We start from the raw sequence: 20,866 nt of genomic DNA, 5'->3' as shown, positions 1-20,866 counted from the left end.
TCTGAAATGATAGTAAGGTCTGAGGGTAAGCGTTCTGCTGCCTCCAGCCTGGAATCATATAGTTCCAGTTGGGTTAGCCTTCTATCAAAAGAAGTTGAGTAATGCAGAGTAGAGTACACCCACAGGCTGTATGGTAGGCTTCCAGCAGGAAGGAAAGGTGGATGTTGACAGGCAGAGGTAAAAGAGTTTGTCCAGGCAGGATATGGGTATTATTTATTATCCATATGGTTCATGTAGCATTATATTATTATATAAATAGTTCTTAACTACGTAATTAGGTGGCACTAGCGCTAGGATACCATTTATAAAAAGACAATTTCATTTGTTTATTGGTGAGTAAATAAATACACGACTAGTTTATTTACTGAGCTGCTAGACAAATAACTAAAGGTCATTGACCTTATTCACAGAACACTGCCCAATGAATGGCTTCACTCGTCGAACCATGTAGGTAAATCTTCAGTCCAACGTGTTAATCATGGAAGATTCAGTATGCTCTTGTTTCCCTTAATGTTATGAAATGTGATATATATAAACAGTCACACACAACCATCACCAGTTACGAGTGAAAAATTACGGTACTATATACATGGAAAAGAAATATAATTTTTTTTGTAATATTTTTAGTGAGATATTTGGCCTTGGTGTGACTCACAGGTTACCGTCATAGTTATAAGTAATTGTACAAAAATGAGTTTAGGCATTTGTAATGTATTTAAGAGGAAGACTCCCATCATTCCTGCATCATCCTTGGACACTCAGTGTCACATTAGGGTGCATAACACTTGTTGAAACTGGTTTACTGTATAAATTTTGTTCCTTGTTATTTACTGATTACTGTAAATATTAATTTCAAATTTTAATGTTTATCTTAAATTAATATTACAGATTTTTAGTGCAAGGAAACTCAAATTATAAGCCAAGATGGTGTTAGCCGATTTAGGACGCAAGATTACTTCAGCCCTCAAGTCCCTCAATAATGCCACAATCATTAATGAGGATGTGCTCAATGATCTGCTGAAGGAGATCTGTGCTGCACTACTTGAATCTGATGTTAATATACGCTTAGTGAAGCAGCTCAGAGAAAATGTGCGCTCAGCCATTGATTTTGATGAGATGGCTGGCGGCCTCAACAAGCGCCGGATGATCCAGACTACTGTCTTCAAGGAGCTTGTTAAGGTATAGGAATTTGTTGCTTTTATATGTTTATTTCATACTATTAATATTCACTGCTAATCATTATGACCTCAAAAGCCTTGTTAAATGTAATAGTGCTTAATACCAGACATTTAGGTTGGTCTCATTTGTCCCAGCCATTGTTTCTAATATCTTTTTAATTCTTTGAAAAAAAATTCCATTCATCAGTACTGATTGAAAAAATCCAGCAAAAAAAACCCCATTGACATTATTTACAATACTATATTCATTGTGCTGAAAGTTGTCTGGAATATAAAACAAATTGTCCTTGGTGTAAGAGGTTGCTGTACACACACTCTCTCTCTCTCTCTCTCTCTCTCTCTCTCTCTCTCTCTCTCTCTCTCTCTCTCTCTCTCTCTCTCTCTCTCTCTCTCTCTCTCACAACACTTTTATCCATACTCAACCTCCTGAGTACCTGCATGATTGGAGAAATTTTAACCGAGCCAAAAGCTTTCTCATGATCTAAGAAAGTCATGCATAGTAGCCTCTTGTACGAGGGGCAGTTTTTCGACAACTTGGTTAATGACCACAGCTCCATATTTCAAAATCTCATCTGTTTTTATATTCCAGTTGCTCTTCCTGCATTTCAGATTTAGAGTTAAAGTTCCCTTTGTGTTTCATCTGGCTTACTGAGCTATCCATTCATTTGAACTTGTAAAACCTGCACCTCTACTAGTTTCATTTTTTTCCTTTTGTGTTCATTACTTCCCCATCTTCTTTCTTTGTACATTTCCCATGAAGCATCTTCTCTTTGTCCTCATTTAATGCATTAAAACTCTTTCCAAAGTTTATCTTCCTTTATTTTTGTATTTTTAGTAATTTACTTCACCTTTCTATTGCTATTCAATGCATTTTTTTTTCTTTTTGCTTTAAATTAAATGTTTTGCAACACTTCTACATGTATCATTCATATGCATCCTTCTTCCTTCTTTTGCTTGACTGCTTTTCAAGTCATATGCATTTCCTAAGCTATTCCCATTTTGAACCACTTTTTGTCTTAACTGCTTTTATTTTCTCACCAACGACTAATGATTTCCTCTTTGTGGTTTCGGTCCCCCTTTTTTATGCTTATCCATAGCGTAGACCACCAATCACATGTTTTTATATTCATCAATGTATTTTTTTTCTTTTTTTTTCAGCTTGTGGACCCAGGAGTGAAGCCTCATGTTCCTATAAAGGGGCATCCCAACGTTATCATGTTTGTTGGTCTCCAGGTGAGAGAGAGAGAGAGAGAGAGAGAGAGAGAGAGAGAGAGAGAGAGAGAGAGAGAGAGAGAGAGAGAGAGAGAGAGAGAGAGAGAGAGAGAGAGAGAGAGAGAGAGAGAGAGAGAGAGAGAGATATATATATATATATATATATATATATATATTCCCAAGTCACAAAGTCTGGTAGCAGAGAGCTGAGCTATGGAGCAGTGTAAGTGTGTATGATGGCCTGATCGCGAGTTTAACTTCCCAACGTTCCCCAACGTTCCCAACGACAAGAGCAAGCTCATTATAGTCAATCTCTAGGTATTGCCAGGACCTCCATATACCCCAGCCACCATCCTCCTTGCTCAAGGGGGAAAGTAACCCTTCCTTGTCAGCGGAAAAATCCTGGCCTGAGCAGGGCTCAAACCTCTGTCTGCCAGTCTGTGAAGCCTGGCAGTGCAGAGTTTTTAACCACTGAGCTTTGGAGCAGTGTGTATTTACCTATTTGTAGTATACAGGGCCTGAGCTGAATCTCAGATAGTCCTGTCCTCTGTCTGTGTGTGATTGTGTGTATTTACCTTGTTTACCTAGTTGTAATTTTACAGGGCCTGGGCTACGCTCGTGTTGTCCTGTCTCCATATCTGTACTTGTCCAGTTTTTCCTTAAAGTTGTGCACAATCTTCGCTGATACTACATCCTCACTTAGTTTGTTCCAAACCTCTGTTTTTTTGTGGGAAGCTATATTTTTTTATGTGTGTGTGTGTGTGTGTGTGTGCGTGCGTGCATGTGTATTTACTTAGTTATAGTAAATGGGGCCTGAGGTACACATATGTGATCCTGTTTCTCTGTATATGTTTGTCCAATTTTTCCTTAAATTCTGTACACTCTTTGTCTGCAACACTTCTTCAAATTCATTCCTAGTATTTCTATGTATTTCTATGGGGTAAACTGTACTTTTTTGTGTCATATATGTATACAAGTTACTAATGTTTTCTATATATTCAGGGTTCTGGTAAGACAACAACTTGTACAAAACTTGCATATTACTATATGAAGAAAGGATGGAAGACCTGCCTTGTTTGTGCCGACACCTTCCGAGCTGGTGCTTTTGATCAGGTGAAGCAAAACTGTACCAAGGCTCGCATACCCTTCTATGGCAGGTAATTTAGTTGTGATTGAAAGTTGAGAAGTATTGGGGAAGGTTGTACCATCTTAACTTCATCTTGGTCAATTATTCCAGAGTATGCAGGCAGCATATTTAAATCAATGTGTATATAATAGTAGCATATATTCTTGGATAAACATTAAGAAAAGTAAATAAATAACTTTTTTTTTACAGCAGAGGAAACAGCTCAAGGGCAAAAAAAAGGAAACAATAATGAATAAAAGCCCACTACTCACTGCTCCTATAAAAGAGTTAAGAGGAGTGGCCGAAAGATATGTCAATTTCGGGAGGAGAGGTGTCCTGATACCCTCCTCTTGAAAGATTTCAAGTCGTAGGCATGAGGAAATACAGATGAAGGAGGATTTTTCCAGAGTTTACCAGCGTGAGGTATGAAAGAGTGAAGATGCTGGTTAACTCGTGCGTAAGGGATTTGGAGAGTAAAGGGATGAGCTTGAGTAGAAAGTTGTGTGCGGCGAGGCTGCGGGAGGGGGGGAGGCATGCAGTTAGCAAGTTCAGAAGAGTAGTCAGCATGAAAATATCAATAGAAGATAGAAAGAGAGGAACATGGCGGTGGAATTTAAGAGGTAGAAGACTATCAGTAAGAGGAGGAAAGCTGATGAGACGAAGAGCCTTAGACTCCACTCTGTCCAAGAGAGCTGTGTGAGTGGAGCCCCCCAACACGTGAGATGCATACTCCATACAAGGGCGGACAAAGCCCCTGTATATGGATAGCAACTGTGCGGGGGAGAAGAACTGGCGGAGACGATACAGAACATCCAACCTCGAGGAAGTTGTTTTAGGAAGTTGATTTAGTGAGGATGTTTACTGTTGAAGAAGGTGACAGCTGAGTGTTGTTGAAGAATAGGCGATAGGTGTTTATAAGATTGTGTCGAGTTGATAGGTGGAGAAATTGGATTTTTGTTACCATGAATAGCTATTTATTTCATGTTAGCTTTTGACTGAGCATTATCACTGTCCTCTTTGCTGGAGCAGTGTTTACCAGGCTGTTTATATTTGTGCCCTTGAGCTGGCTCCTGTACTGTAAAAAAAGAAGACTAAATTGAGCTATTTATTCTTATCCAGTTACACAGAAGTTGACCCAGTTGTAATAGCTATGGATGGTGTTGAACAGTTCAAGAAAGAGGGCTTTGAAATCATCATCATCGATACATCTGGTCGTCATAAACAGGAAGATTCTCTGTTTGAAGAGATGTTGCAAATCTCAAATGTCTGCGTAAGTGTCAAAGTCATAACATCCTAATGGTATTTTAGCAATGATTTGCAGTGAGAAGAAATTTAAGTGGCAATAATCACAAAATTCAGATTACTTTTGAATTGTATCATGTAAAGAACTATTATTTTTGCTGAGTAAGTAAATTGATATATATATATATATATATATATATATATATATATATATATATATATATATATATATATATATATATATATATATATATATATATATATATATACAAACCTTATAACTTGGCAATGTATAACTTGGCAATGCACACTTGGGCCACCAGATCTCACTCTCCAGCACTCTCTGATTTATCTCAGTATGCTGCCGAGTTAGCTCCATGTCTCGTGGTTTACACTCTTCAAGTCTTGCCCACACTATTCCTGTATTAAAAACATGTACCCTCACTTGCCATGCACGTTTCTCAAACACCCAAGTGTTGTCTGCTTTCACTACATGACACCAGCAGCCCCTTCATTTGTATGTGTTAATTTAAGATTTTATAGCTCCTGTGTACTGTAATGCTCTCAAAATTTTGACTGTATATGCAATAGGGGGAAGGGGAATGAGGGATTTGTATAACTCGGAATATTGAATAACTCGGCAAAGCTGGGAGACCCTATCATGCTGAGTTATAAGGGTTTTACTGTATATATATATATATATATATATATATATATATATATATATATATATATATATATATATATATATATATATATATATATATATATTAGGCACAGTTGCAGATATATTTTTACTCTTTCTTTCAGAAACCTGACAACATTATTTTTGTGATGGATGCCAGTATTGGACAGGCTTGTGAGTCTCAAGCACGAGCCTTCAAGGAAAAAGTAGATGTTGGTTCTGTCATCATCACCAAACTAGATGGACATGCCAAGGGTGGAGGGGCTTTGTCTGCTGTTGCAGCCACTCAGTCCCCTATCATTTTTATAGGTATGTGAGCTGTCATATATATTGTAAGAGGTCAGAAGTGGCACCCCATCAACATCAACTCATTTCAGGTTAAAGCACAAGTACTTAAAAAGATGTCGGGATACGAGGACAAATACTTACCCTTAAACCCATGTTTGCTGGCATCATTTAATGTTCTTCCCTACCTTTACCCTATTCAGTGGAATAGGTATGCCTTTGTTTATTAGACATATAGACATCATTGAACAAGGATGGAAAATATTGATTGCTTTCAGGTACTGGTGAACACATTGACAACTTTGAAGAATTCAAGACCAAGCCATTCATCTCTAAACTTCTGGGCATGGGAGACATTGAGGGTCTTATTGAAAAGGTAGAGACAGTGAAATTGTTTTGTTTAGTTCAACTAATGTACTACTTAAAATAGTTGAAACTGGCTCAGTAAATGTACTTTACATTCTTCACATGTGGGGTAGGCAAGTGGAATGGTGGACGCTGGAAATGCGCTGATTGACCCCGCAATGGCCTAAGAAAACTCATGAACACCCATATTGATTGTTCCTGGGCCTATCCATGAAAAAATCAAATCGTTCACGGATATATTTCCAAATTCAAATTTGTGAAAGTTAAAGCTGTGAATGTTAAGGGCCGACTGTACAAAATGCTTCCAGTTACCTTGTGGAGAGTGTTTATTACATGTAATCATACTGCTTTGCCAGTTATTTCTCAAATATCTAGTGTTATAGAATTACTTGGCAGGGCATTTTTGAGGTAGTATACAATTATTCCATAGAAATACCTGCATTTAGAGTTATTAATGTGGATGTGAAAATTATTGTGTGAAATTGAGGCTAATCATCATCATGTCCTCTGCTTCTCTGTCTGATCTTAAGGAGTCTTCCATTCTGCTCTGCCAAATGCTTTAATTTCACCTCTCCAACTGGTTCTCTTCCTACTCTAACTTTTACAATTCCTAGGTTGCTACTTTGTTACTTTGGTTATCCATTTTTTTCAGTTCTACACATGTTAATACTTGTCCAAGTCCAGTTCATATTCTAAAATCCTTATAATCTCTTCAATCTTTGTCTATTCCCTAATTTTGTTGCTCATTTTCCACCCTCATGCTATACTCAACCTTTTTTCCTCTGTTCATTGCACACTTCTTCGCTTTCTTTCTAGATCTTTTATTAGTGCTTAGTTTTTTAACTATGTCAGGACTGAAAGGATCCACTGATTGCACACCTTTCTTTGCAGCAAAAGTGGCAGGCTGCTTTTTTTTTTTTTTTTTTTTTTTTTTTTTTACGTCGTGGCCTATTGTGCTGTTAGACTTTTTCAATGGTTGGGGCCTGATGGTCGGTCCAGCCCGTTGTGGCGCAGGCGAGTGTTTTATAGTGACACCATCTTGCTTTGGCTCATACTGCTCCCCGGAGCTCATCTTTGAGTCCCTCTTTGGAGAAGTAATCTAGAGTTCGGGTTGATAGGTGGTCTTCAGGGCAGCATGTGGGTAGTCTTAGGCCACTCGGTGGTGGCTGAAAAATCCCAGCTGTGTGGCGGCCAGGATTTGAACCAGTGTCCCTTCTAAATCTCCCGGATGCGGCACCGGCACGCTAACCACTCAGCCACCCACCGCCTCCCCAAAGCTATTCTTGATATTACTATGTTTACCAAAAGCACTCCATCCCATTTTGCTTTCTGATATTTTTTTGTGTGTGTGAGCTGGGTTTTCACTGATTGTCATAGGTTTATTTCTCTACTCTGGAAAGTATTTAATTCCTGATCCTTATATTATTACATTGTCCTGCCATCAATTTATTAAACATTACCTTCATTTCAGATTCCTCCAAACTTATATATACAAATTGATTTTTGTAACTAATAAATGGTCATTAGCAGTTTATGTAACGACCTATTATACTACCTTGAGATATCCAAGTACTACAATTGAATTGTGCCATTCAGTTTTTACTGTGAAGATAAAATGTCTATTGGCATCTGTTATAAATATACATAATGTTTGGCAGGTGAATGACCTAAAACTAGAAGACAATGAAGCTCTCATCAAGAAGCTCCAGCATGGCCACTTTACCCTCAGAGACATGTATGAGCAATTCCAGAATGTGAGGAAGATGGGTCCCATGTCACAGATTATGGTAAGACACTTCTTTCCAATGATATGCTTGAATATTTGCTACATTGCATAGTTATAGAGATAGTAAGGTGGAAAGAGACCCCCTGTTTACTTGCCTGAATGTGCATAGCGGTATCAGCACACTTGACCGACTTCACAGTAAAAGGGTTAAAGGTGATTTTCAAAGTTATATTATGTGCAACGTAAGCTGATTTTTACAACCTTTGGGATGTTTGTTTGGGAAATTTTGCCTTGGGGATATTTTCTAATACTTTTGGCTTACTACTAGTTCGATTATGAAAAATACTTGGATGCTTGGATTTTTGACCTTATGAACGGGTGTAAAGTACTCCTATTCATTTACTCTACAATAAGTTATGCACCAGCATTAGTATATTCATCCCTTTAGTCATATTAATGTGATTACTATTAATCCATTTTTCTAGAATATGCTTCCTGGGTTCAGCACAGACTTCCTGACTAAGGGAGGTGAGCAGGAGAGTATGGCACGGCTGAAGCGGCTCATGACCATCATGGACAGCATGACAGATGAAGGTATAGTGAAGACAGCTACTTTATTTCAGCTGATTAAATTCTTTTTACATGTCTTAAACCAGAAGAAAAACTACTAGTGAATTGCAGGTTGGCAGATGGCAGTGGAAACTTTAACCTGTGAGTCCAAGTTTTCCATATCATTGTCATTCATTGTTTGTCATATTTTTCCATATTTATTTAGAGGTTAGATATTGAATGACAGTCCTCCAACTGTCTATCAAAGGCTTTCTCCTCATTAGTCCTGAGATGGTTAGGTCCTCCTCCACACATTTCCTCCAGGTCTGATACTAGAAAAGGAAAACAATAAATGGCCTGAGTAAAAAAACATGTTTTCCCATGATGAACACTGCTATCTCATATAGCCCAGCCTGGTGGCATCATTTTTGTTTACATGGAGCAGGTCAGCCACTGGTGAGTCATGTCATTTTTGCTTTTTGTGCTGAGACAAACAGTGCTCATCCAGCATTAGTCATATCATACTAAATACATTAATGTGAGACTGTGGAGCTCTTCAACTGATGGCTAGGGGCAACAACAACAACAAAATAAATAAATAAATACTGCCATCATGTACACTAACTAGTGGGCATCCTGTGAATCACCATAGTTATTCGGTAAATATTGTTTTGAAGCTGCTGCTGGTTACATAAATTAACTAAATGATGCTATTGTTTTTTTTTTTGTTTTTTTACGTCACGACCTATAGCGCTGGTAGGCTTCTTCCCGGTGGGGCCTGATGGTCGGCCCAGCCCGTTCTGGCGCAGGCGAGTGTTTATAGTGGCGCCATCTTGCATTGGCTCATGCTGCCCTCCCGGAGCTCATCTTTAATCCTAGAATCTAGAGTCCGGGTTGATAGGTGGTCTTCTGGACAGCATGTGGGTAGTTTTAAGCCACTCGGCGGCGGCTGAAAAATCCCAACTTGGTGGCACCGGGCGGGGATTGAACTCGCCTCCTCCTGAACACGGTGCTGTTACTTTGCCGATTCAGCCACTGCTACAATGTATACTATGCACATGCTTGCAGCAAGATAAAACACACACTAAGAAAATTGATAAAAACAATAATAATACATTTTTTACTATTTGGTTGAATTAAAAAAGTAATTATCTCCCAATCTCTTTATTGTTCATTAATGATCATCTTTCCATAACAAACTTTTATCCACTCCTATGCTGATGACTTTGCATTGTTCAACATCTTTCAACCCCAGAACCCTGTCAACAGGAATTACAGGACTCAAGGCTGGATGCTGCACAATGCTTGAAAACTCTGATCTTGCTATCATTTCTGAATGGGGCAGGAGGAACTCCTTCAATACCTCAAAAACTCAGTTTCTCTTCCAGTCATCTTAACACAATTTTCCAAACACCTATCCCCTATTCTTTGACAACACTTAGCTGTCCCCTTCTCTTACACTCCTGAACTCAAAATCTTAACTGGAAACCTTATATCTCCTCTCTTGGTAAATTATCTTTCTCCAGGTTAGGCATTCTGTATCATCTACACCAATTCTTTTCCGTCTCACAGATGTTGTCCATATACAAGGGCCTTGTCTGTCTTTGTATGGAGTATGCATGTCATGTGTGGGGTGCTCCACACAGTCACACACGCAGCCCTTTTTGACAGAGTGGAGTCAAACTGTCAAAGGCTGTACGTCTCATCAATAGGCATACCTAACATCACCATATCCAATCCAGGATTCAGTACATTTCACAACTTATAATTGTATTTCATAAAGAATCCTTATAATCAAAAACTAACTAAAATTATGGGTATTCTTTTTCTTGTACAGAACATTGAATAAACAACTGAACAATAATATGAAATTACGCATATATTTTATACAGCAACTGTGGCCCGAGGCAGCAGCGCACGCCATTTTGCGGATATCAGATACCTTATTATTACTGCGGTAAGCAGGTAATGTCACTTATTATTGTGCCTCCGTGAGCTCTCATATTTATCTATTTGTGTATATAGTGGTACCTCGTGATTCGCACTTAATTGGTTCTTTTTGGCTGTTCGAACTGAGAATGTTCGAATTAGGAAGCAATTTATCCCATTGAAATTAATGTAGAAAGAAAAAATCCATTCCAGGCCCCAAAATCCTCATATTTTTTTAACATTTTTATAAGTTTATGTTGTGCCCTGTGGCCAGATCACTCAAATACTGTCAGCTAAATATTGCCAACATATGTAAAAGCATTTTGTGGGGGAAAATGGAGGAGAGGGAAGGGAAGGACACAGACGTAAGATCATGGTAAATATCCCACTGATTCACCGGCGCTATGCACAGATTTCCCAGAGTAAAATGTTGAAAGGCTGTCCTCCTGGAGATGGGCCTTGTGTGTGTGTGTGTGTGTGTGTGTGTGTGAGAGAGAGAGAGAGAGAGAGCGAGAGCGAGCCTTCACTCTCTCTCTCTCTCTCTCTCTCTCTCTCACACACACACACACACACACACACACACACAGATGGGTGGGATCGAGATATAAGGAGGGCTTTGGTCACGGTGCCAGCGGAGTGTGGGGGAGTGTGCGGGAAAAAATGGCAGTTGCGGGTTGGCGTTTTTTGAGGCTGGAGTCCGTGGTATCACATTCACTGACCTGGCTACACTGGTGGCTTCGTCTGCAGCTGTTTGTTTGTGTTCGAATTGTGACACACATTTGAATTGGAGGACAAAATTTGTTTGATAGGTGTGTTTGAATTGAAAGGCATTCGAATCACGAGGTACCACTGTATTTCATGGAGGCAAAACTTACATTACTGGTTTCATTTTTACTTGTGACACAAATTTGTGACTGCTTATCACAATAGAATTTCACAATTAAGTGAATCAGACACCACAGAAATATTACCAGTGTGTGTATGAATCAATAGAAAGATAAGCACATACTTTGATTTAACTCTAGGATGTCTCGTGGATCATTTATAAATAAAAACAAAAAATCCGGATAGGCTACTCTTTAGCCTGCTATCACCTCTCGCGGCACAAAAACAGGCCCTCCACCAAGTTTGTACCCCACATTTGGTGATGTTAGGTGTGTCTATTCCTCCCCTTAAATTCTCTTAAATTTCATCACAGTGCTGTTTATATATCTTTTATCGATATTTTTATGTTGATTGCTCTTCTGAACTTGCTAACCACATGCCTCCACCCTTTATGCGTCACCGCTGCATATGACTTTATACTCTTGCTGACACCTATGCTATTAAAATCTGTTGTGCAAGAGTTAACCAGCAGCAGCATCCTTTCATCCCATTCACTGCTAAACTCTGGCACAGCCACTTTTCCATCCAAAATTGACCCTCTCATTTTGGCCTTTCATTTTATTTTCTTTATAGGTGCAGCACCTGGTGGGCTTTTTTTGTTTGTTTGTTTTTGCCCTTGAGGTGCTTCATCTACTGTAAAAAAAAGATTAAATACATTTTAGAAATGAGGGTAGCTCAGTAGTGATTTGACCCAAAATCTTAACTGGAATCTTCATATATCTTCTCTCACTAAATCAGCTTCCTCGAGGTTGGGCGTTCTGTATCGTCTCTGCCAGTTCTTCTCCCCCGCGCAGTTGCTATCCATATGCAGGGGCCTTGTCCCCCCTCGTATGGAGTATGCATCTCACGTGTGGGGGGGCTCCACTCACACAGCTCTCCTGGACAGAGTGGAGTCTAAGGCTCTTTGTCTCATCAGTTCTCCTCCTCTTACTGATAGTCTTCTACCTCTTAAAATCCGCCACCATGTTGCCTCTCTATCTTCTATCGATATTTTCACCTTGACTACTCTTCTGAACTTGCTAATTGCACGCCTCATTCCCTCCCGCGGCCCCGCTGCACTCGACTGTCCACTCTAGCTCATCCTTATACTGTCCAAACCCCTTATGCAAGAGTTAACCAGCATCTTCACTCTTTCATCCCTTACACTGGTAAACTTTGGAACAGCCTTCCTTCGTCTGTATTTCATCCTTCCTATGTCTTGACCTCTTTCAAGAAGAGTGTATCAAGACACCTCTCCTCCCGAAATTGACCTCTCTTTTGGCCATCCCTTACTTTTATCTGTTGTGGGAGTGGTGAGTAGCGGGCTTTTTTTTTCTACACTCTTTTTGTTGCCCTTGAGCCGTCTCCTTTGTTAGAAAAAAAAAAAAAAAAAAATCAAATCACTTGAGGAATCTTGGATCTTATGAAACAAAAAAGAAAAGGCTTTGTGGTGATATATGTGTGTTTTCCTCAGAGCTGGACAGTCTTGATGGCAACAAGCTCTTCCAGAAGCAGGGGAGTCGAATCAGTAGAGTGGCACGAGGAGCTGGAGTGATGGAGATTGAGGTGAAGGACCTCCTTAATCAGTATGCCAAGTTTGCACAGATGGTCAAAAAAATGGGAGGAATGAAGGGTCTCTTCAAGGGTAAGTTCCTAATTATTGATGGATTTACAGTAAACCTGTATCAACCTGTCGTCATCTTTAGCTATTACTATAGAGTAGTACAAACAAAATGTTCCACCTGGTTCCTAACTGCCATTTGTCAGGCCTCTGCTGATAGGCTGGACTCCCCTCTCACTTTCATGGAGGCTGTCTGTTAATCATCCCTGCTCTTGTCCTACATGTTTATATATCATTTCTTGTAGCTCACCTCTTTGAGAAGATAAGAGTTTTGGTTGGTACCATTAGACTCACCAGTGATTGTAGGACAAACAGCAGGGTACTTTACAACATAACTAATCCATTCCAAAGGGCATAACATTATGCAGATTATATGAACTAAAGGTCTCATGGGGAAAATTTGACTGGTACCTACCTACCATTAAAAACCCCAGACTAACTTGAAATGAGGTAAAAAATGTTTGAAAATATTGTTTTGAACACTTAACATAGTATGGTGTCCAGTGTTGCTTGTTTTGATGACAAGAATAACATGATGAACGGGTAATCACAAGAGAAATTTGTGGCATCTGGTTGAACGGAGATGACAAAGGTGGGCAATGTGGTATAGGCTAGGGCATCAGTGCATGGATTTCATAAGGTTGTATAAACCTCAATTTATGTTCAACAAGGTGTGATGGCATATCATAACGACGTTATATGGGACCCCACTGTATATATGATTTAACATTTTCACCTTCGATGGGCAAAAAGGGTACTGCACCTCATATTTAGACAGGCTGTATGTGCCAAATTTTGAAATGCCATCATTGAACGTAACTATATTGTCTGAAAACTAAACTTCATCATGTATTATATATGAAAATATGAGGAACTGAAAAGTTCACGAAGAGAAACAAGATATTCATTGAAATTTTGAGGTGGATACATATATGTAAACATGTGGTACCGTATACAGTACCCTCTCGAGTTTTGTGCTCGCTTCATTCCGAAGGTACAGCACTAAACTCGAGGATCGCAAAACTTGAGGTATTGAAAACACTGAAAAGTGCTTATCAGATCCGACCCGTGGATTTATTTATTTATTTATTTATTTTTATACATGTGGGCTATGGCGCCGGTAAACTATTCATTTGGGCCTGATGGTCGGCCCCAAGCCCGCCATGATGCAGGCAACTGTTTATAGTGGCGCCATTATAATTGGCTCATGCTGCCCCCGGAGTTCACTTTATTTTCCTCCTTTACCCCCTTGATATCTCAAAATACGTAACTTGGATAAAGGGAGTAAACAGGAAGAGAGAACGGGGTCGTTTTAAAGCCACAGATGAAGCCTTACGATTGGCTGAGCTCTGAAAACACGCTTGTGATTCGCTGGGAGTCTGATGACGTCATCGCTGGCGATCACCCGGTCAGCTGCCTCACTGGCCGTTTTCCTCTAACCGTTGTGGCCACTGGCAACGCCCATGCACCCATCTGGGGGTGAGTTGTCGGTTGTCCGTAACATGGTGTCACAATGGGCTTTTTGTTTCCCACCACGTTGGCGGCAGCTTGGGCAACCGGCAAATCCAACTTTTCGGTGTCGTCACACGGCCAGGTTGGTTGCCGTCTCCACATCCTGGCGTAAACAAAGCACTTGCCCTGTATTGAGTTATGGACTTGTTGCTGCAGTTAAATGGAAGAGGTTCCTCCGTGCCAGTTCTCATTGTCATACACACACACACACACACACCAGACTCATCATGAACCATGGCAGATGTTTCTCACAAACAAAAATGGCTTTTCCATTACCTAGAGTGTGTTAGAACTTATTTGGTGAGTGGTTCATACAAACCAAACATACCCAATGGAAAGAAGAGAGCAGTGTTATAGACAACTGCTCTCTTCTTGCCAAGAGCTAGGTTTGGTTCATGTGAGCCACTCACCAAATACGTTCAAACACACTAAAGAAATGGTGAAGTCATATCTGTTTATCAGAAACATCTGCCATGGTTCCTAATGAGTATGGTGTGTGTGTGTGTGTGTGTGTGTGTGTGTGTGTGTATGTATTGTTACTCAATCCATGTGTTTATGTGGTCGAAGTCTAGATGGGTATGTTGGCCGCTCACGTGCAGTGGTGACAATGAGAACTAGCATGGAGGAACCACAGATACGCCACACCCACAACTGTTTCTTCCTTCCATTTAACTGTAGCAACAAGTCCATAACTTGGGTAATGGCAGCACAAGCCGCGGCAGCCCTTACTTTAGCAGACGCCGCCATGTTGATACAGGGTAAGTGCTTTGTTTACGTTGTGGATGTGGATACGGGCAACCGACCTTGGCTGTGTGTGACGCATACCCGAAAAAGTTGGAGTTGCTGGTTGGAAGATCGTCCATGCCTTGCTGTTATCCGGTTTTTCCGTCGGGTGCCATTTGTATGATCTTGATGTCACAGGTGGCTTAAGATTGTATGACTAAGGAGCAGTACAAGCTACATAAAAAATCATATTGGAAAAAAATGTCCATGTGTTCATTATTAATTATTAATATTAGTGAGAATAATGGGGTGAATATGATATCAGAAACTGCATGAGTCTTGTACGAGGAGTTATTTCACGCAATCCCAGCCCGGCCGCCATTTGCATTGTTTACAAACCACACAACCACACCCACACAACAAACAGCTGCATGCCGCGTGTCACCAAAACCGAGATATCCACTCGGGCACTCATTCTCAACCTCTCTCGTGTGAGGAAGAAATGAGGGACACCATGAGGGGCTGGCTAGTATTGGTACCGGTACCGAGCAGTCTGGTACCGGTACCGTACTGTATTGCTTGTACCGTTAGTACCGGTACTAGCGTGGCAGCATAGGTACTGTATTGTTGTTCAAGTGGCACGCGAGAAGAACTGAGCTCAGCTGTGTGGCCGTGTGAGTCCAGTTGCGTGAGACATCTGGTGGGCACTCCATAAAATATCGCGTATAAGTGAAAAAAAACGCCTAAATTCCGAAGGCCACAGATCATTTTCCTCTTTTGTTCGGAATGCATCTGTCATGTCTCGTGATGCGTCAAGCAGTTCCTCTGCTCCGGGCGGAAGTAGAGTGCGGGCGAATTAAAGTGACAGTGACTTTGATGACTGCTATGGTAGTGACATTGACAGAGGAGGGAGGGGCAAGTAGGTAGTAAGAGAGAGAGAGAGAGAGAGAGAGAGAGAGAGAGTCAGTGTGGGGTGCTTCCATGTAACGCGTCATGGCCACGAGAAAATGCGCAGTATTTTCGGCTGTCATAACTTTTTTATTATTATTAGGAGATAATATTAGGAGAGGTTTTATTACACCACCAAATATACTAGATGAATATACAATTGTTGGAAAGAAGAAAGACACCATTTCCACCTCTTTTAAATGCCTAAATTTTCCCCGTGCACAGCATCCAGACATATGTATCGCCACCCGTACTCTTAAGGGTTAAGAAATTTCATGAATAAATGCAAGTGAAGCACATTGCTAATTTGCTTAACATTGCTGTTTCAACTGTATTTAAACAATCTTTTTCATTCATAAGAGTTGAAATGCTTAATTCATACATTGTTAAGAACCTTATTTATCCCTTTGTAAATTAGAAAACCTGTACTTTGTATCTGTTTGGTGAAACTTTTTGTCAGCATCAATGGAATGGGTTATTTACAGTTTTATTTGTTCAGCAGGAGGTGACATGTCCAAAAATGTGAACCAGATGCAAATGAACCAGCTTAATCAGCAAATGGCCAAGATGATGGATCCTCGTGTGCTGCAGCAGATGGGAGGCTTCAAGGGCCTAGAGTCCATGATGAAGCAACTTCAGCAAGGGGGTGGGCCCATGGGCATGGGCAAAAATCCTTTTAAGTGAAAACCCACCACTTCCTTTTCCCCAGTTTTGTATGATATTGATATTCCATTTTAACTGCTGAGTCAACATCACAATTTATTTTTTCATGTGAAATCTTCCCTTTTACAAATCTGTATTAATCCTTCCAGAATATATTATTCTAAAAATATAGATGAGAAGTTTTCTCAGAATGTAAAATATGAAGAGAAGGATCTTTAATGCCTTTTTTCAGGTTATTTGATTCTAGGCAATACAAATTTGTTTTTCATTCTTATTGTTATTGGGAGACAGCTCATTAAATTAAGTTCCACAGTACATCAATCAATGATGTTTGTTGCATCTGCACATTTAGATGAAAAATATAAATAAATAAGAGGGTTGTGTAACTTTCTACTTTCAGCCATGTAGAACAGTTTCCAGTAAAAGTTGAAAGTATAACTGGCAACAACAATAGAACAGAAATCGACAATTGCTGTCCTGCATGTCTCCAACTCAGATAATGAAAAGGAAATAAACAGAGTCATATATATATATATATATATATATATATATATATATATATATATATATATATATATATATATATATATATATATATATATATATATATATATATATATATATATATTTGAATATTAATAATATATTTATAATGGAGTACAAAGAATGTTTCACAAGACATGAAGTATATATTTTTTGTGATATGACAACAGTTTTTTTTTTTTTTCTACATGTACAGGTTTCCCTTGGTTAAATATGGTTCGGTTTATATTTTTCTCTTACAATCATTATGCTTTAAGTACCTCTGCTCGCTTTACAATCCATCTGGCTTGCATTTTAGTTTTACTTTATGTTGTTTAAGTATTTGTTTTGACAAATAAACAGGTAATATGTTCTCATATTTGCACTGATAATGATTTAAATACTGCAGTCCATATAACATCATTATACATGTATTTTGGGGTCTAGGTCACTTGATATACGAGTCCAGGAATGCATCCCTACTAATTCTGTTAAACCTTAAGTTTATTTTACAATCACTTTTCCAAGAACATAACCCAATCATAAAGTGAGGGAGACATGTAATGTTAAGCCCTGCACATTCATTTTCATTCAATCAATCAATTGATAAGGGCATGTGTCTGGGGGGCCATGCCACCTCACCCATTGCATGATGCAAAACCTGGGCCCATTCCCAGCCTAAGTACCTCATGGCAGGAATCGATCTACTTGCTCAAGCTACAAACTTTGTGGGCATTCCCTCGGCCTACTCCACTTGGGACTGCTTCTTACAAAAAACTGGTTAACAAAGTTGACTTCTGAGTAGTGTGCCACATGCCAGACTTGGCATGCATATGCGTGTGGCTGTGCAGTGGCTGCATCCTCCTGGGTGTTGAGGTCCAGCGGCTGTGTCTGGCTTGGGGCCTGCTTGAGGGAGTGGGGAAGGGGTAGGTGGGGAAAGGAGGCAGGGGGCAGCCTAGTGGCCACAGGGGGTCTGTGGACTACCACATGCATCTGGTGCAACAATGGGGCCAGCAGCAGGTAAAGCCATGCACCGTACAGACGCTGGATATCAGCATTATAAGCACCTTTGTCCATATTAGCAAGACTTTTCAGTTCCATCTTGTTGCCACACCTGCATTGCGTACGGGGAGCGTCCGGGGAAAAACGATGTTGCCATATCTTCGGTAAATTTGTATGAATCACTGATTTTTATGTTATGAAGTTTTGACAACATGTACATTCATTTTAGACATTCAGCCTCATTCTAACCCCCACCCCCTCCGGCCCCCAGCAGCCTCCTCTGAAATTTACAAGCGCTATTCTGGCGTTAATTTTTGTTCCACAACATTAATTTTATTATGGCTAAGGCACTTCATAAAATGCTGTTTCCACATTGTTAGATTTTTTATTTTGGCTTTTGTTTTGTTTTTATAATTTTTTTTAGATTTTTTCCCCACTTTTTTTCACCAAGAAAATATTGATATAAAATGACAGGTCACATATAAAAAAAGAAAAGAAAAAAAAAAGTGATGTACAGAGGAAAACTGGCTTCAAAATAGATTTTGGAAGGGGAATAACTTTCATTTTGAGATACGGGCCTTTAAAGTTTATTGATCAATCTCGCACTTGTTATAACACATTGATGCCTTCCCGGTTGGTATTCTTTACTGAATTGCAGTTTTATCTTTGGTTTGAAGGACTTCGTTTGTCTGATGGTGTCCTTTTCTTTGAAATCGAGCCGAAATGCGAAAATTATCTCATGTATATGTCAGCTCTGCTGCCTCCAAGGCCATTGCAGATGCTAGTTTCCCACAAGATACCATATAAATATTTTTTAGGCTATTTTCTAAACTGAAACATGACAATGTATGCACCTGTGTATGAATATATCTTTTTATTTATTCATCTTTATTTTTTATCATTTTTTCGTCCAGCCTTCAGTGCCGGTAGACTTTCTCGAGGGGCCTGAATGGTAGTCATTCCTGGCCTGTCATGGCGCAGGCAAATGTTTTAGTGAAATAAGTGATGAGCGGAGGAGGGTGGGGGGTGGGAATTCAGCCATAACTCTTGTCAGTTTTCCTTATTTCTTCATGATATTTTGCCACAAGGTAGCCGAGGGGTGTACAAAGACGTGTGATTTTCTCAATTTTTCCAATATTTTTGAAATATTAATGGCGGACGCTTCCCTTAACCCTGTCAGTGCTAAATCCTTGCCGTGACACCTGATTGGTTTTGAATCTCCCGCTCACAACATTGTAACTTTATTCCAATTGGTCCATGTCATATAGCTGGCTGTCTTCTTCTTAGGGCAGGGAAGAATATGAGATTATGATGAAAGACAAAAGTGAGGGTGTGGAGGAACTAATAAATGGGAGTGATAACCTAGCCATGATGGGGGACTTCAACGGCAAAGAGGAATGGACATCAGAGGGAGGTGAGAGGTCATGGGGAACTACGTTGTTGAAGATGGCAATGGATAACACTGATACAATGGATCAAGGAAAACACAAAATTTCGAGGGAGTGACAAACCATCAAGGTTGGATCTAACATTTACATTCTAGGAAGAAGTGATCAAGTGGTTATTGAGTTTACAATGAAAGATAGAAGAGAAGCCCACAGAATTTGGAGATACAATATTATTATAGAACGGCAAATTTTGCGCAAATGAGAAAGTACTTTGAAGAAGTGGACTGGAGTAATTTCAACAGAGTGTAATGGCTTTGTGGTAAAGAATGGGGGTTATAACAGGCGTGCTGTAAGAGTGGGAAGAGGATGGTCAACGAGAATCAGCTGAGTGAGAAGAAAATTAATTTTCAAGTCTGTTAGGTAAGGAAGGATATATAAAAAAAAGTGTCTTTGGTCAAAGCAACTTTTCAGTAAGTGAACATAAATAAAATGGGGTAAATATACAAAAAAATAGTACCTATTTATAAACATAACTTTTGTGTAAGTACGAATATATAAATACATATAAAGAAGTTTTTTCATGTGTAGGAAGAATAAACTATATAGTAGTCCCTGCAAAATGTGGATAGTGTGCATGTGACTCGTCCATCATACACACACACTTGCTTACACTAGCTTTAGCATCACCATGTCATGCAAAAGCCTACTCTGATTACAGAGGAGGTTGTTACCATTATGACTTAGCTGAGTAGAAGAGCTTAGTAGTAACAGTTGTTGTAATATGCAATATGTGAGTTATTGAAAAATACATTTTTTCAAAGAATACAGGGGTAAATGCTTGAAGCAGATGATGACTTAGGAGCTAAATGAAATACACATAAGACCATGGAATTTTTTGTACACATTGAAAACAACCAAACAATATCAGACATTAAAAAAAAAGAAGAAAAAAAAAGTATCAGGAAAGGCTTGATGAAAGATAGCCACAGCATAGATTGGATAGTGTTTGAAACACAGTACAGTCACCTCTTGATTAATGCAAGGGTTACATTCCTGGAGATGTCGCATTATTTAAACATAATTTGCCCATAGGAAACTATGGTAATAGGGGGGGGGTTATGTTCCTGGACACTGGGAAAGTCTGCTTCTTTTCTCTCATTTTGTTTAAATTTGTTCCTCACCTGCGTCGGCCACCGTCCCTCCCTGCCCTGCGCTCCTGTCACCGGCTGCTCCCCTTACCTCCGCCACCCCACCTCGCTTGCCTCCCTGCTCTTCCTTTGACTGCCCATACTATTGGTGACAAGGATGACTCCTATGAGTAGGAG

The 20,866-nt window shown here is 39.6% G+C and overlaps 1 protein-coding gene across 2 annotated transcripts; it reads left to right on the top strand.

Annotated features, from left to right (window-relative positions):
* Nucleotides 1–868: 868 nt before the first annotated feature.
* On the top strand, nucleotides 869–20,496 carry LOC126988371 (signal recognition particle 54 kDa protein-like). 2 transcript variants are annotated; one of them, XM_050846437.1, is made up of 10 exons: nucleotides 869–1,179; nucleotides 2,337–2,411; nucleotides 3,393–3,547; nucleotides 4,636–4,786; nucleotides 5,569–5,752; nucleotides 6,007–6,104; nucleotides 7,753–7,881; nucleotides 8,306–8,414; nucleotides 12,637–12,807; nucleotides 16,469–20,496. In XM_050846437.1, exons 1-10 carry the CDS (start codon nucleotides 925–927, stop codon nucleotides 16,648–16,650), a joined length of 1,509 nt encoding a protein of 502 aa, XP_050702394.1. In that variant the 5' UTR covers nucleotides 869–924; the 3' UTR covers nucleotides 16,651–20,496. The 2 variants fall into 2 exon arrangements, with proteins under 2 accessions (XP_050702394.1, XP_050702393.1); XM_050846436.1 differs by having other exon boundaries at nucleotides 16,466–20,496.
* Nucleotides 20,497–20,866: the final 370 nt, after the last annotated feature.

The sequence above is a fragment of the Eriocheir sinensis genome, chromosome 69 (assembly GCF_024679095.1).
Source record: "Eriocheir sinensis breed Jianghai 21 chromosome 69, ASM2467909v1, whole genome shotgun sequence".
NCBI classification, from domain to species: domain Eukaryota; kingdom Metazoa; phylum Arthropoda; class Malacostraca; order Decapoda; family Varunidae; genus Eriocheir; species Eriocheir sinensis.
Note: the sequence above shows the minus strand (reverse complement) of the source record. Positions and strands in the feature narration are given on the sequence as shown.

Excerpts from the sequence above, each read along its gene's own strand:
- LOC126988371 (XM_050846436.1), top strand. The coding sequence starts at position 925 with ATGGTGTTAGCCGATTTAGGACGCAAGATTACTTCAGCCCTCAAGTCC. Across the intron at positions 2,412-3,392 it reads TCATGTTTGTTGGTCTCCAG|GGTTCTGGTAAGACAACAAC; the intron begins GTGAGAGAGAGA and ends CTATATATTCAG. Across the intron at positions 8,415-12,636 it reads GGACAGCATGACAGATGAAG|AGCTGGACAGTCTTGATGGC; the intron begins GTATAGTGAAGA and ends TGTTTTCCTCAG.